Source organism: Cheilinus undulatus, linkage group 24 (genome assembly GCF_018320785.1).
Source record: "Cheilinus undulatus linkage group 24, ASM1832078v1, whole genome shotgun sequence".
NCBI classification, from domain to species: domain Eukaryota; kingdom Metazoa; phylum Chordata; class Actinopteri; order Labriformes; family Labridae; genus Cheilinus; species Cheilinus undulatus.
The window spans coordinates 3,602,327-3,616,685 of record NC_054888.1 but is presented as its reverse complement, the minus strand read 5'-3'; the positions used below and the strand labels follow the sequence as shown (position 1 = coordinate 3,616,685).

At 43.4% G+C, this 14,359-nt stretch overlaps 1 protein-coding gene across 2 annotated transcripts in view; it reads left to right on the top strand.

Moving 5' to 3' along the window:
* The window catches only part of nrp2a (neuropilin 2a), a 127,526-nt gene that overhangs the window by 84,831 nt on the left and 28,336 nt on the right, over positions 1 to 14,359 (top strand). For both annotated transcript variants that reach the window (XM_041781630.1, XM_041781632.1), the window contains exons 8-11: positions 1,862 to 2,006; positions 5,375 to 5,550; positions 7,267 to 7,446; positions 7,535 to 7,679. In XM_041781630.1, the coding sequence (XP_041637564.1) occupies positions 1,862 to 2,006; positions 5,375 to 5,550; positions 7,267 to 7,446; positions 7,535 to 7,679 (646 nt within the window). The remainder of the gene's footprint in view (positions 1 to 1,861; positions 2,007 to 5,374; positions 5,551 to 7,266; positions 7,447 to 7,534; positions 7,680 to 14,359) is intronic.

The following is a 14,359-nucleotide window of genomic DNA, read 5'->3' as shown; positions in this document are numbered from 1 at the left end:
TATTTTGCTGTTTTTTGCCCATTGCTCACCTCTTTAACCCATTGTTGCCACTTTTTAACCGCTTTTCACAATCCTCTGCATATCTTTGATCCTTTGTTGCCTTTCTTAATCCACGTGTGCCACTCTGTTACCTCTTTTTTAACACATTTTTTCTTCTAATTTTTACCACTTCCTTCTACTTTGTTGTCTGGCATCCTAACATTAGTACACATGATGGCCTATCTATGACGGGGTTTCCAAAATCTTTCAGCCTGTGACCCCCCATGAAAACACCATCAAAGATCAGGGACCCCCATCTTCCCTTTAGGAGGTTAAAGCACACAATACTGCAAAAAGCATCATGTTCAAAACTCATACTGTAGGAAGTTTTGATAACTTTAACTTGCATTTAAGCACAAATATTACTTAATAACTATGTTTTGATTTTAATTTGAACTCGTTTTAACAATATTGTTCAAAATAACATAAAACTTATGTTGGTATCAATAAGGACTTGGATCAAATAGAACACCAGTAAGGGTTTCATAATCAGACATTAACAATCTCCATCCTGAGGCCTGAGTGTGACTGACACTGAGCATGCGGCATCACTTCCTGCTGCCAAGCTGTGGATTTTCTGTCATGCAGTCTTAGTTTTACAGCACTGAGTGCATTTTTGTTTGTCATCATAAATATAAATGGATCCTAAATATTGGTTATCAGTCTAATGAAGCAAGAATAACGGGTATCTGCCCTGAAAGGTCAAGATCTGACAGTTACTTGTGATACTAGATGCTGCGGCTCGGACACATCCTCAGTGATGAACCTGGGGTCAGAGGGTGTTTCCGGTCTCAGGTCTCCACCTCGAGGCTGATTCTGATGATGTTTTGGTGGCGTTCCTCTCCTGAGGAGTTCATCTCTGCACACTCTGGACACTCTTTAACCCAGATTTAATACAAGGCTTTAAAAAATGTATCTCAGGAGGGGAAATATGCACTCAGAGCCTGTCTAGCCCTTTCTTTGTTGGTTTTTCCAAACCTTTTATGTCGTTAGCTAGTTTACGGGTCTTTAGCACTCAGTCCTGCCATACTATGTTGACTTTTGTCCTTCATCCATAAAAACTGTGTCTGACTCCCTATGTGGTGTAGTACAGTGATGCTGAGTGGAGTCAGACCACCAGAATCCCCCCCATGCAGGGCGGAGGTGGTTCCATATGAAGAGGAGGATGTTTTATAATCACTAACAGGCCGGCGTGGTTCAGGGAAAGACTTGACCACCACAGAAAGGAAGCATCATGTCTGTCACTGAACGTCCCCCGTTAAACGCCCTCAAGCATCATGGGACAATTTTCAGCCCAAGGCAGGAAGTAACTCGACCACCCTAGTTCCACTCACCCCTTGACCCCTCCCGCCTCACCCCTCCGTTATAGAGCGAATGTCAGGAAAGGGAGTGTTCCCGAAGAAAACCTGAATGTTGATGCTTTGGGGAAGTGAATTTCACTCACATCCTGCCCACCTGGACTCACTTCCTGAGTCTGACGGCCAATCATGTCAGGTCACGTCTCCTGCAGCTTCCTACGGCCACCTATAGAGCTCTCTGGGAGAAATGTGCGAGCGTTAGAGGAGCCGTCATCCATGGCCGGCTTTCCCAGCCTCCCTGAGCTGAACCTCTGACCTTTAAACACATCGACAGCTGGGACGGTGACATCGGATCCGTGTTTGGGTTGTCTCCGCTTTGTCCGGCCTGCCACTGTGTGTGTGTGTAGCCAAGCGAATCGGCGCTCTGTGGGTGGGTGTGGAGGAAGAAGAAGTGTGTGTGTGTGAGAAAACGGGAGATAAGACCAGCATCTGACAGTTTGTGACCTTCTTATGTTTGTTTTCAGATTTTCCACGCCAACACCGACCCCACCGAGGTCGTCCTGAACCGAGTCCCTCAGCCCGTCTTGGCTCGGTTTGTTCGGATCCGACCGCAGACATGGAGAAACGGCATCGCCCTGCGCTTCGAGCTCTACGGATGTCAGATAACAGGTGTGTGAGGAGGTCAAATGTTCTTATCTGTCTTCAACTGAAGGAAATGAACAGGATCATCCTGCTTCGCAAGGAAAAACTTGTTTTGTTTACATTTGGGCTTTCATTCGATAGGACAGTAGATAGAGCAGGAAATCAGAGAGGGAATGACAAGCAGAGGAGCTGCAGGTCAGAGTTGAACCTAGAGCTCCTGCTTTAAGAACAAGGGTTAGAGTTAGGCCTAAAACCTCACTGCTAGGCCACGCTGCCTCATCATAGCTTGTATTTTATTGCATATCAGGCTTCATCCCCTTACAAGTAAACGTCTACAAGCATCTTAAGACAATTTGTCAGCAAGTGGCTGAGTTTTACGTCACAGACTAAGATTTCTCAATGACTCTTACAGGGTTACTATTTGCAAGACTAGAACTAGATTACTTTTTGAGGTTATATACCATCATGCACCTGGGGTAAATTTACACTTTTTGCACAGAGAACAGCTTCACTATAAAAACTAAATCAGCTTGTCAAACATCGGCAGAGTAAAACTAAGCGTCTCACTCCCACATACATGTATATTTAGCGTCTCCCCCGCCATCTTTTAAACATGGCACGCCTCGAGCTAATTAAAGGAAACTTCTACTCTTCTTCCACCAGTGTCATCTCCCTCTCCTGGCGCTCTCCCTTTTCTCGTTTTCTCTCTGCCTCCGCCAGCGCCGCCTCTTTCCCCTCTCATGGTTTTAGACTTTTTGATGTGTCCTCTTTGCTCGCCGCCGCTCCTCTATATCGAGAAACGAGCGGCGATCAATCATTCATGGCTCCCCCGTTCGCTCTTACATCAGAAACTGTGATTCGCTTCAGCCTCGACAGCTGCTATTGAAATAACTATTAGCTCTTACAGTACAGGTACATCCTCACATACACACTTTCTAAAAATAGACCATGACCTCAAAAGGAGGAGGAAATCTACACAGACACCACACGGAGGCACACGCAGAGATACACACTGTTTCTGTGCCTGGTATTCATTATTTACAGCTCCTGCTTCAGCAGTGACATAACAGCATCAAAGTTTGATCTGTGTTCTCTTAAACCGTCAGCACAGCTAACATCTCCACATCGCTCTTCCTGCTCCGGCTCTCTTCATCCTCCTCGCTCAAACTGATTCTCCCTGCAGGAGGCTCATCCCTGCATCCTCTGCTAGGGCTGGGCATTTATAGTCATTTAACACGAGAACCGCTGTGAATCTCTGTATACCTAAAACAGCCAACGGGTCAAACGTACCTGTTATTAAAGCGCCTTGATTTTCATAAATAGCACTGATCGAGGACTGTTAGTTAACCACTGACAGTGAACAGCTATTTTACAGAGCTCCTTAAGGGAGAAAAAAATATTTTAAGGGACATGAAAAAAAATCCTCCCGTATTTTTTTTTCTTTTTTCTTTACAGTTTGCGAGATCTCGCAAAAGTAGATTGAAATCATACCATAATATATACGGTGATTGAGGGTTTTCGTAAATGTGATGATCTGCTGAGTTATAATGGCGGAAAGGCCGAATCTGTGAATATCTTTATAACTTTACCAAAGTTCGAAATTGGCCTAAAATTTAAAGAAATTCAATCCGTGCCTAGTCTCAGGCGTGCTTTTCTTCTCAGAGAAAGGCATATGAAGGCATTTTGGGTGAAAGGAGACTCTCATCATAACACTCGGAGTGATGGACCTGGTCGAATTCATCATTAACCAGTTGCAATCCTCCGGACAGCTGCACGGGTACAGATGAGTGTGTGCCAAATGTTGTGTAGGCATTAAGCCATTTGACCTTCCTTAAAAAGCCAACAATGCCCCCAGTGATAAATATTCCATATGGCTTCAGTTTATCGTATGAATCCAAGTGCAGATGAAGTGAGCTGCTTTTGGAAAGTAGTTCCGTCAACTTTAACGGCTCGCTTGTCTTACTGAATGCCATCCTGGATCCATCTCTTTCAAACCCATTTGTACGTTTTCTTTACTAACATGTAATATTAGCTCTCTGCATTTAGCACTGTCTTTAAATTTTAGGCCAATTTCAAGGTAAAATTCAATGAATCTCCCCCACTGATGCTCGCCCTCTGTTGTTTTGGTATGTTTGACCCGGAAGTAGTTACTGCTACGTCATTTACATCTACTTTTGCGAGATCTCGCAAACTGTTAAAAAAAATAATTCTCCTATTTTTGTTTTTTTAAATTGTACACACATCAAGTAAGATACAACTAAAGAGCAGCCTTGGGTAAATTTGACCCACTGGCAGTTCTAGTGTTAAGAGCCTCCATATTTGAATAACCCTATAAACAAGTGCCGGATTAACACTGCTTCAAATCCCAGTTCTGATTGAAATAACTAGTGATGGTTCCGAGGATTATTAGTCTCACATAAACCATAAAAGTATAAAGAAAACTTCACCAAGAAGCAGCGTAGTGTGAATGAGACGGTCCAAACTTTATTAATCCAAAGCTATCAGACCCTAAGCTGCACCAGGCACAGCATTTCTGATTCTTCCTTCAAAATAAAAGCCTCCAAACTACCCAAACCGCCCATTTAGGGTTGAGTTTTGTTTTGTTTTTTCTGATGCTGGTGCTAAATCAGTGTATCAGGAGTTTAAGAGTTGTGCACTAAAACAAAATATGCACAGCCAAAAAGTAAGAAACGATACTCGAGCATGGACGAGTACTACCCTCCATCACGCTCTCCTCCTCGTCTCCCTAAGGCGTCATCTTCATGTCTTCCTCTCTTTCTTTCCTCCTTCTCCTCCTCTCTGCCTCCAGACTCCTAGTATTATACCTTTTTTATCCCCTTAATCCTCATTTCTCCCTCTCACTCACTCCCTCTGCACTTACTCTCAATGCTACCCGCTCATCTGTCTCCCAATGAGTTTCATATCCGAGGGCTTTTTGCATTGATGTTAAACTCCAGGCAGGGAATATTCAAAAAGCTGTGTGCGGCAGAGTGAGCAGACGGGCTATTGTATGGAATATAAAGATGCAATACAGAAAAATGATGTAATTAAAAGCTACTTAAGTAATTCTATGGGATGTAAAGTGCATGAATGCAAAGCAGGAAAGTGTCTCCATCTAAAGCAGCCTTAACGTATATGCTTTTATCCCACTAATGGAGGTCTGATTGCTTTTTGAACATGTAGTAGTGCTGCGCTGCACATCTTTTCTCCCCCTCGCCCTCTCCTATCTAAACTCTTAATGTGTAACGGCCAGTAGTGCAGTCCTGCGGTGAAGCTTAACAGCTCCCATGTGGGAATGTGAGTAACGCCATGAGTGTATGTTAGGTTGTCTCGCAGACTTTCTCCTCCTCTCACCCGCGCTGGAGGTTAAAAGTTATCTCTGCTCTCCTCTCCAGATGCTCCGTGCTCAGACCTGCAGGGCCTGCTGTCCGGCCTGCTCCCCGACGCCCAGATCTCCGCCTCCTCCAGCAGGGACATGGTGTGGAGTCCGGGCACGGCCCGCCTGGTGGCGAGTCGATCCGGATGGTTTCCGGCGCCGGCTCAGCCTCTGGCGGGAGAAGAGTGGCTTCAGGTAGGAAAGGATGTTGACATGGATGAACCATGTCAACATGTCACACTACGTGAGAGCCGTAAAGTTTCTAATACACTGACCCTTTTTGATACCACGTTTTTAAGAATGGTACAATCCCAGTTATCTCAATCGCTGCAGCTTTAAAATTCAAAGATAATTTTTTTAACATTTTTTAAAAGCTGTCACAAACAACAGCAAGAGCTCTGGCTTCATTCCTGATTGCTTTTTTTAATTTAACCTTTATTTTAACCAGAAATAGCAATAAAAATTGACTGACAAATTGTGCAATTAGTGTAAATAAGCAATTTCCCAAAAGTGTTTTTTAGGGTTTTGTTTGCATTTTTACTATCTGTATAAAGTTTCATCATCACTATCCTACAAATAATTAAATGTTGGGCTAAAGAAGGGGCATCAAACTCAGTCACAGAAGGGGCCAGATTCTGGATTAAGGTCTAACCCGAGGGCCTAACAGGGTCCACATTAAACCAAACTGTCAACCTCATTTTCACCAGTAATACATTATGGGAAAAAATAAGCACTGATGATAAATGATTTTGAGATTTAAAAAGTCAAAATGATAAGTTAAAGGCTCAAAATCTGAGATAAAAAGTCAAAATTAAGAGTGCAAAAGGTCAAAACACAAAATTAGATGTTAAGATTATGCTTTTAAAAGGTAACTATATGAAAAAGAAAGTCACAATCATGTTTTTAAGCCTAAAATATGACTTGAAATTTAAAATTGTGAACCTAAAAGGTCAAAATATGAGACAAAAAGATCAAAACAATATATTGAAAAAAGCCTAAATATAAGCTTAAAGTCCAAATAATGAATGTAAACTGTCAAAACATAAAAGTCCGAATAATAGATAGAAGTCATAATTGTGCTTTTCTTTTTATCTGATTATTTTTACTCTTAATATTTTTCTCATTTTTATGACTTGAGAATATTTGATATCATCAAGGTGAAGTTTACATTTTTATACTGAAGGAACTCTGCAGACCTCATATTTTAGGGCCAGTTATAATAAGAATATGATATGATTTTTTGGGCTGGGTGTAACTGTACCACAGGCCTGATTTGGCCCCCGGGCCTTGAGTTTGACACCCATGGGTTAAAGGGTACTCATGTTTAAACGTGACCTCTATTTTTGTGCAGTGATTTAATCGGCACCTCAGAAATGGCTCTAAAAGCTGAACCTTCATATTTCAGGTCAAGTGTGTCTGAAAAGCTCTTGTTTTTGCCACTGACAGGCTCAGATTCTTGTTTAAAGTTTCTCACACTGTAAGGAAAGGATCCCTACACAGAGAGACCCTGTTTTAAAGAGCACAGTGCCTTATTTTACCATCTTTTTCAGCACCAGACTCATTTATATAACAATAGTTTAACCTACATGCATAGCATGGCATAAATATAACTCATGTTGAAAAAACAACGGGTTTCCAGCTGATATTTATCCAAATCTCCTGCCTAAAGTGTGTTTTATATAGAGTAGAAATATGGAAACCAAACCTCTCCTGGTTGTGTACAGGGGGTTTTGTTGTGACTTCCTCAGCGAGGAGATCTTGTTGATATTTTGCAGCTCTAAAATCCTGCCCTCCACATGCTGCTGCGGCTGCTGCCAGAGGCAAAACAAGCAAGAACAAGAGGCACAGCTGCAATTAAACAAAACCATGTGTAGTTTAGCACAATTTTTAATCTACATCTGATCTCCTCAGGTTGACCTCGGCGTGCCTAAGACTGTACGAGGAGTGATCACACAGGGGGCCAGGGGTGGAGACGCAGGAAGCGGGGCGACCACGGACAACCGGGCTTTCGTGAGGAAGTACAAAGTGGCGCACAGCCTGAACGCCAAAGACTGGAACTTCATCATGGACCCTAAGACCAGCCTGCCTAAAGTGAGTGACCAGGAGAGACTCTGCAGGAAGTTTGCATGTTTAAAGTTGATTCAAGGTGTAATGAACTCAACGTGTGCGCTCTTTGCAGACTTTTGAAGGAAACACACACTACGACACTCCTGAGCTGCGTCACTTTGAGGAGATAGTGGCTCAGTTCGTGCGTCTGTACCCGGAGCGCTGGTCTCCTGCAGGGATCGGAATGAGAGTGGAGATTCTCGGCTGTGACCTTCCAGGTAGGACACGGCTGCAGCTGTTGCTTATATGACAGTTTATATATGATAATTTGCTTCATGTGCCGTTCCAGGCTGAATTATTTGCCCCCAAAGTCTAATGAAGTGAGCATTAAGCAGAATTGAATGGACCTTGAGGAAGGAGGCTGGCATTAGATATGCATGAGAGCCATTAGAGTCTCTGCCAGAGGTGAAAAGAGACATCGAGTGAAGAGAAAGAGTTTGATTTTCTCTGATTGTTTCACCTGGAAAGTATGAGCGGGGCTTTTTGTGAACCTCTACAACAAATGTTAGCATCAGCAGGGGTTGGACGGGGTTCGGTTTGGAGGAATGCATCCCTCGAGAAAGAGAGAGAGGATTGGTTTGTTCCTTTTCCAGCGTGGTCTGTTCTCCAGATGTGCTGCACTCACATGTGGACTCTCACTGTTTACCACTCCCTCTGTGCCTGAACAGGATGACGGGCAGTACAACACAGCACAAATACACACCACTGTAATCAACAGCACCGTAAATACAAGCTACACTACGGTGCAACTGCACTGATTGATGTGTTGGTGCCTTCAGCTGGAGAGGAATTTAATATTTGGAAGAGCGCATCAACATTATGGCGTTTACCACTTACCCAGAGTAGAGGAGAATTAAAAAGGGGCTTCTGCTTTTACAGAGTCTTTTCCTTCTGTTTGATTCCAGTTTTTCTTTGACCCAAAACCACAAGGAAATGCTATGAAACAATAAGAACATCATAAAATAGCATCAGTGTTGCTGAAACAGAAAGATATTTCTCAAAAAGGCCCGGACACAGAGCAGCTCTCCTTGAGGATGGGATATCTTAGAGACAGTGACATAAAGAGCTTATATGAAGAGCTTAAATCAGTATGGGATACTTAGCTGCAGCATATTTAGAGAGATTTTACCGCCAGTGTGAAGCTGACACACCTGAGGTTTACACTACAGGTGTGTACGTGCATAAGGCAGCTCTGCAGTAAACTGCACCTGAGACCAAATTGATCCTTCCTGGAAGACGGCAGAGGATATTTTGCATTTTTTTTTTCTCCACACATGAGTCTCTTAAAATCCTGAGCTCATACATTTTTCATTTTTGTAGCAGGTATACTACCAGAAACTGTCACTGGAGCGCTGTGTGTGTGGAAAAGAGGTGATGAGTAAGAGAGGAGAGGAGGAGGCTTGGTTAGGAGAGGGAGAAAGAACAAAAACATTTACGGACCCACGCACCGGGCCTCGGGGTGGGAAAAGACAGAACTGCAACCATGTGTAGAAATGAGGAGAGACCGTAGCTCCAACTGAGCTCGGCAAGATTTTAGGCAGAAAAATGTGCCGATTTCATCAGCCTGGAGCGTGAAACAGAGAAAAGACAGCTTAAGTGAAGACAGAAAGAGGACGAGCGTAGTGAGAGGGGAAGTGAATGATTTACAGCACGTCGGCAGCTGTTCAATGTTCCTGCTGAGTTTTTGGACGCCTGTGAACAATGTGTGACCCTCAGCAGCAGATTTTTTTTGTTCTATGTCCCCAAAGGAACCCTCCTGATAAAAACCACCCCTCTCCCCATAGTGGTAACCCTCACTCTGAGGTCTGTGTGTTTCCATTTTGTCACCGTCTTTGGCCTCCGCTGCCCCTGCAGGTTGGTTGTTGAAGAAACCGTAAATACAGAACACGCCTTCTTCCTGTGATCAGTGCAGGATGTTTCTTTGAGAAAATAGCAACCAGATATCATGTTTTTAACGGGAGGAGGGAGCTGCACGTAAGCTGAAACATTCGAGAATATGACTTCACTACTTTGTATTTTCAAACAAATTATAGCTTTAAAATCAAACCATGTTACAGCTTTGTGCTTTTATATCAAGCCTCCTAGTCCACTCACAAGAAAGAGCTCTAACTGGAAAAACATTTGTTGCATGAGAACCAAAAGTAAAGGCAGGCTACGTGTAATTATGCCGTGAAGGGATAATACATCTACTGAATGGAGAAATTAGAAAATACCACATATTTAAGCAAAGTAGCTTTATATGTATGACATTTTATTCACTGAGGGAATTAAAAGTGCTTATGCAGCCATAAAACATCATAAAAGGTGTAAATATAAAAGTTTATGGACTGTCCAGATTCCTGGTCACCAGGTGGATCCATCTTACAAAGCTTCAAGCTGATTGGCTCGTTCCTGGTCTGGCTGGTCCAATCTGGGTCATTTGAAGAGAAAAAGGCGGTAGCAACAGGCGCGGGTGTAGAGATTAGCATGGATGCAGCTTTATTACAAGAAAAGTGACTGAACACGTTTCTTGATGAAGATATTTTCGCTCTTCTCCTGAGCGGCTTCCACAGGAGTTTAATTTACCAACTGGCTCCACTGACAGTGAACAATAACGGCCTCCTGTTGAGCCTGGTTGTGTAGTTTATTCCCTGGGACAGCGCACGCTCTGATTGGCTCATCATGAATGTGACAGACTCATCCAGTCACCTTCCAAGTGTTGCCCAGGTGGATGTGAAAGATATCAGGCTATCACTGATGAAGGACACTTCTTTCTTTTATAAATTTATCTTTTGATTTAATGTGTTCTGAATCCATGAATGTACGATGAATGACTCCAGAATTTCCTACACAGAAACCTATAAATGCAATGACACAGTCAGGGTAGACCATTGCTGTTCATTCACTGATCATTTTATTAGGTACACCTTGCCAGTACCTCAGTGATGCTCCTTTGTCTCCAGAACTGGTGTAGATTCAACAAGATGCTGGAAACACTCCTCAGATATTCTGGTCCATATTGATGCAATGGGATCACAGATTTGTAGACTGAACATCCGTGATATGAATCTTCTGTCCCACCTCATCCCAACGATGATCTGTCGCAGGGCTTCCCAAACATTTAGATCCCTACAACCCCCGTCCCTGTCCACACACACACAGAACATCCCCAACACATCCTCCTTTGGTGTCTTACTCCCTTAGGGGGTCTGGACCCCACTATGGGAACCACTGCTCTACTGGATTGAGATCTGTTGACTATGGAGGCAATTTGAGTACAATGAACTCAATGTCAGACAGCAGTCTGAGACAATGTGAGCTTTGTGGCACGGCGGGGTACCCTGCTTGAACTATCTGAGCTCAAGCAATCAGGCACCAAGAAGGCTGTGGCGACACTCTTTTAGTACAAAAGGGCCCAAAGAGTGCCAAGACAATATCCCTCACACCACCACCACCAGCCTGAACTGTTGATACAAGACGGGATAGATACCAACTTTAATTCAGATGTGGCTGCAGAAATCAATCCTCTAAGATAAAGCCAACGTTTTTCCAATCTTTAGTCCAATTTTGGTGATTCCATGTGAGATGTAGCTTCAGACAGAAGTGGTCTTCTGCTGCTGTGGGACATCTGCTTCAAGGTCCATGCATCCTGAAGAGCTCTTCTGCATACTTTGGTTGTACTTGTGGAGTTATTGTTGCCTGTGTGTCGGCTTAAACCAGTGTGCCCATTAACAAACCCTAGAGATGGATGGGATGGAGTAAAAATCCCAGTAGATCAGCAGTTTGTGACAACAGCCACTGCACATTTAAAGTCCCTTTAATCACCTTTCTTACCCATTTTGATGCTTGACTTTAACTGCAGCACATCATCATGACCCTTACTACATGCTTAAATGCATAGCTCGCTGCCGTGTGATTGGCTAATTAGATGTTTGTGTTTAGAAGCACAAGAAAATGTAGATTTTTAGGTCAACTGCATTATCTGGTGTACTCGTTGATACCAGTTAGAGCATCTCAGAAATGTGTCTACATTTCTAAGTCTGAGGTCGGTATCTGAACGACGCCTCATATGGATGATCTTCAATATAAAGCACTTAACCCCACCCTGCAGAACATCAAACAAAGGCTGCTTGTCTTTCTCATCATGTTCTTTTGGGCCGTACGTGCGTGGATGAATCGATTCATCAGCGTGTGTGCTACGAGGACTGCCAAGCAGAGATTTACAGAAAAGCTTTCTACATAATTGAAGGTTTTTTTTCCTTCTCTGACACACTGCTGAGTCAGGTTCCCTGGGAGTGAGCGATGTCTTTCAGGCGGAGAGAGCCGGCCCTTACTGCCCCGTGTGGACGCGTTTTTGGTGTTTGTTGTAAAGCGAGCGTACAGAAGCATTTATCTGTGTGTGTATTTCTGTGTGTGAGCGTGCATCAACATTAGCTATGCCAGCAGCTCCCCTGGGTGCAGCTCTAAGTGATGGTGTCTCATCCCCTGCATGATGATGACTTGCATCATCACCTGCAGCAGTAGACACGTTATGTAAGACAACACTCCGCTGCAGAGGGACTTTTCCTGCATTACAAGGCCTCTGCTGTGCATGTGTACAAGGGTGTGTCGATGCAGACATGACCTCCTCACGCATGTCAAGGACACGGCTCGGGGCCATTTAGGCACAGCGTGTACGTTAGCACACATCCCCTCTCTCAATCACACATAAACACACACCCACGCTCACAATCGGTCGTATTCCCATCGCCCCCGACGCTCCTGTCACACCCTGGAAAGGTCAGCACATTTACACTGTGACAGGGCCTGACCTTTGAGAGCCTGCAGTGCTCAGGATTGAATCTTAATGGACTTGTGTTTATGTGGGAGAGTTTGTGGGTGTGAGTGGAGCACAGGTAATGGGGTAAATTTAACGCTAGAGTGTAGCTGGTATTTTCACACCTGGGCCCTATCATCAAACCATCTTGGGTTCTAAATGTCTCATATGTTAAGAAAGGTTTGCAATTGTTCCAGTAGATTACTTCAGCTTGCATCTCCAAGATAGTTTGTAAAGTCAGCGTTAAAGGGTGGATGCACTTGACAAAGTCCAACAAAGGTGCTTGTTTTTGCAGTGGGCAGTTTCCACTAACAAAACAAATAACACTGCAGAGGTGGACCTTAGTATTTTACCAAGAAACAGCAGTGATATCACTCTATTTAAAGCCACCAGACTCCATAAAAAAACAACTGTTTAACTGTAATGAAAATGGGGGTTGCTTGTCTACTTCACATGCATTGGTTAGTTTTAATGTGTTCTTGTGTTGTGTTGGATTACAGCTACCACAAAAGCAGCTTGAGCTGCAAAAAACAAACCAATCAAGGCAGCAGTCATCTTCTGCTCCATTAAATTCATGGTTTTGATAATCAAGACTGGTGGCTCTGAAGAAAAGCGACCCATCAGCTGTCTTTTTGTGAAGAATAAAAATATTTTTTGGTATCAAATAAAGGGCCAGATTTTTTATTTTTTTATTTTTTATTTTTTTTTACCAAAAAGGGCAAAAACCTCTCTTTGAGGGCACCAAACTCCATGCCATGCCAAACAAAGGAGTTGCTGGTCTACTTCTGAACCCACCTCTCAAAATTCCTCTAAAGTGGGCTGCATTTGAGAGTGAAAACAGCAGAATTTTCACCCAAATTTCCTATCAGCCTCCAAGTAAAATTTCCACAGAAGTTGGTATGAAGCGTGTAAACACAGCAGGTAAAATTCAGGAAAATTTCAGTGGAATTAGTGGGCGAGGGAGATGACATACAGACCACAAAACCAATGCAAGAGGGTGCAAATCTGCTTTATGCTCTATTTTGACACTGTTGATTAGACTGGCACCAATCTGCAACCTCCACGGCTGAAAAAGAAGCCAATACGGACGTGCAAAAAACTGCAGTTCTAATGAAACTGGCAGCAGAAGTCACATAAACAACCCATCTTAAAAAGGGCGGCTCTAGAAGATTCAGTTCGACCTGAAATAATGTAGACATTTCTGGAAGGCATGTGAGAAAAGTTCCAGGAAATGTTCCAATGAAGGCAGCTTTCAAGGAGCTTGACCCTCTTGGATGGAGTATACCTGTTCAGAGTCAAAGGGGTCTGAAGAGATGTACCTATCAGCTGTTGTTGCAGAAAATGACCAGGAAGTGTCAAGGGCTCAGGGTTGGGAACACCTGAACATGCATGTCTTAGATTTGGATATGTGAAATAAGAGGTTTCCTTGCCTCGTCTTCCCAGTGGGCCAACAGCGATAAGACTCTCATTAGTCCGTTAACGACGGGCATAAAGGACGTGACATTAACGCTGGGTTAATGTCACAAACTCTCGCCAGCTGTGGCCGCTCCTTTCATGTGTGCCATTTCTCCAGCTGGGGCGCCAACCCACTCACTTCCACAGGAAGTTCCTGTTTGCAGATCAATTGTGTATCACGTGGCGTTTGTTTCTCGTAGTGCTTTTCATAAGCCTTAAATGATAGCAATAGTAGTGCAGAAACACCTGCAGGAAGCTCTGGTATTGATGCTAACAGGCATGCAGCAGAGTCAAGTGTGGAGAGGAGTCTGCGTGACCTTTTTTAATGTTTGCATGTTTTTTACTCCATCTAATGAGCTCTGTCACACATGAAAACACAGGCATGCAGAGCTGCTGAGATACGCTTCAGTGGCACATGCCAACAAAGCAAAACAAAACATTCAGCAGTAAAAAAGTAAATAAATAAAATAAAGGAGGGTCATATCTGCAAAAATGTGTTCAAAACTGCAGTTGTGATGGATATGCAGACTTTAATGAAGGGAAAGTCAAGGTCAGCATATTCTCACATGATAAATGTGGATTTTTTTGGTTCTGATGTGACCCGAACCTTGTGTAAACTCCCATATAGCACCGTGGTCGACCCATCTG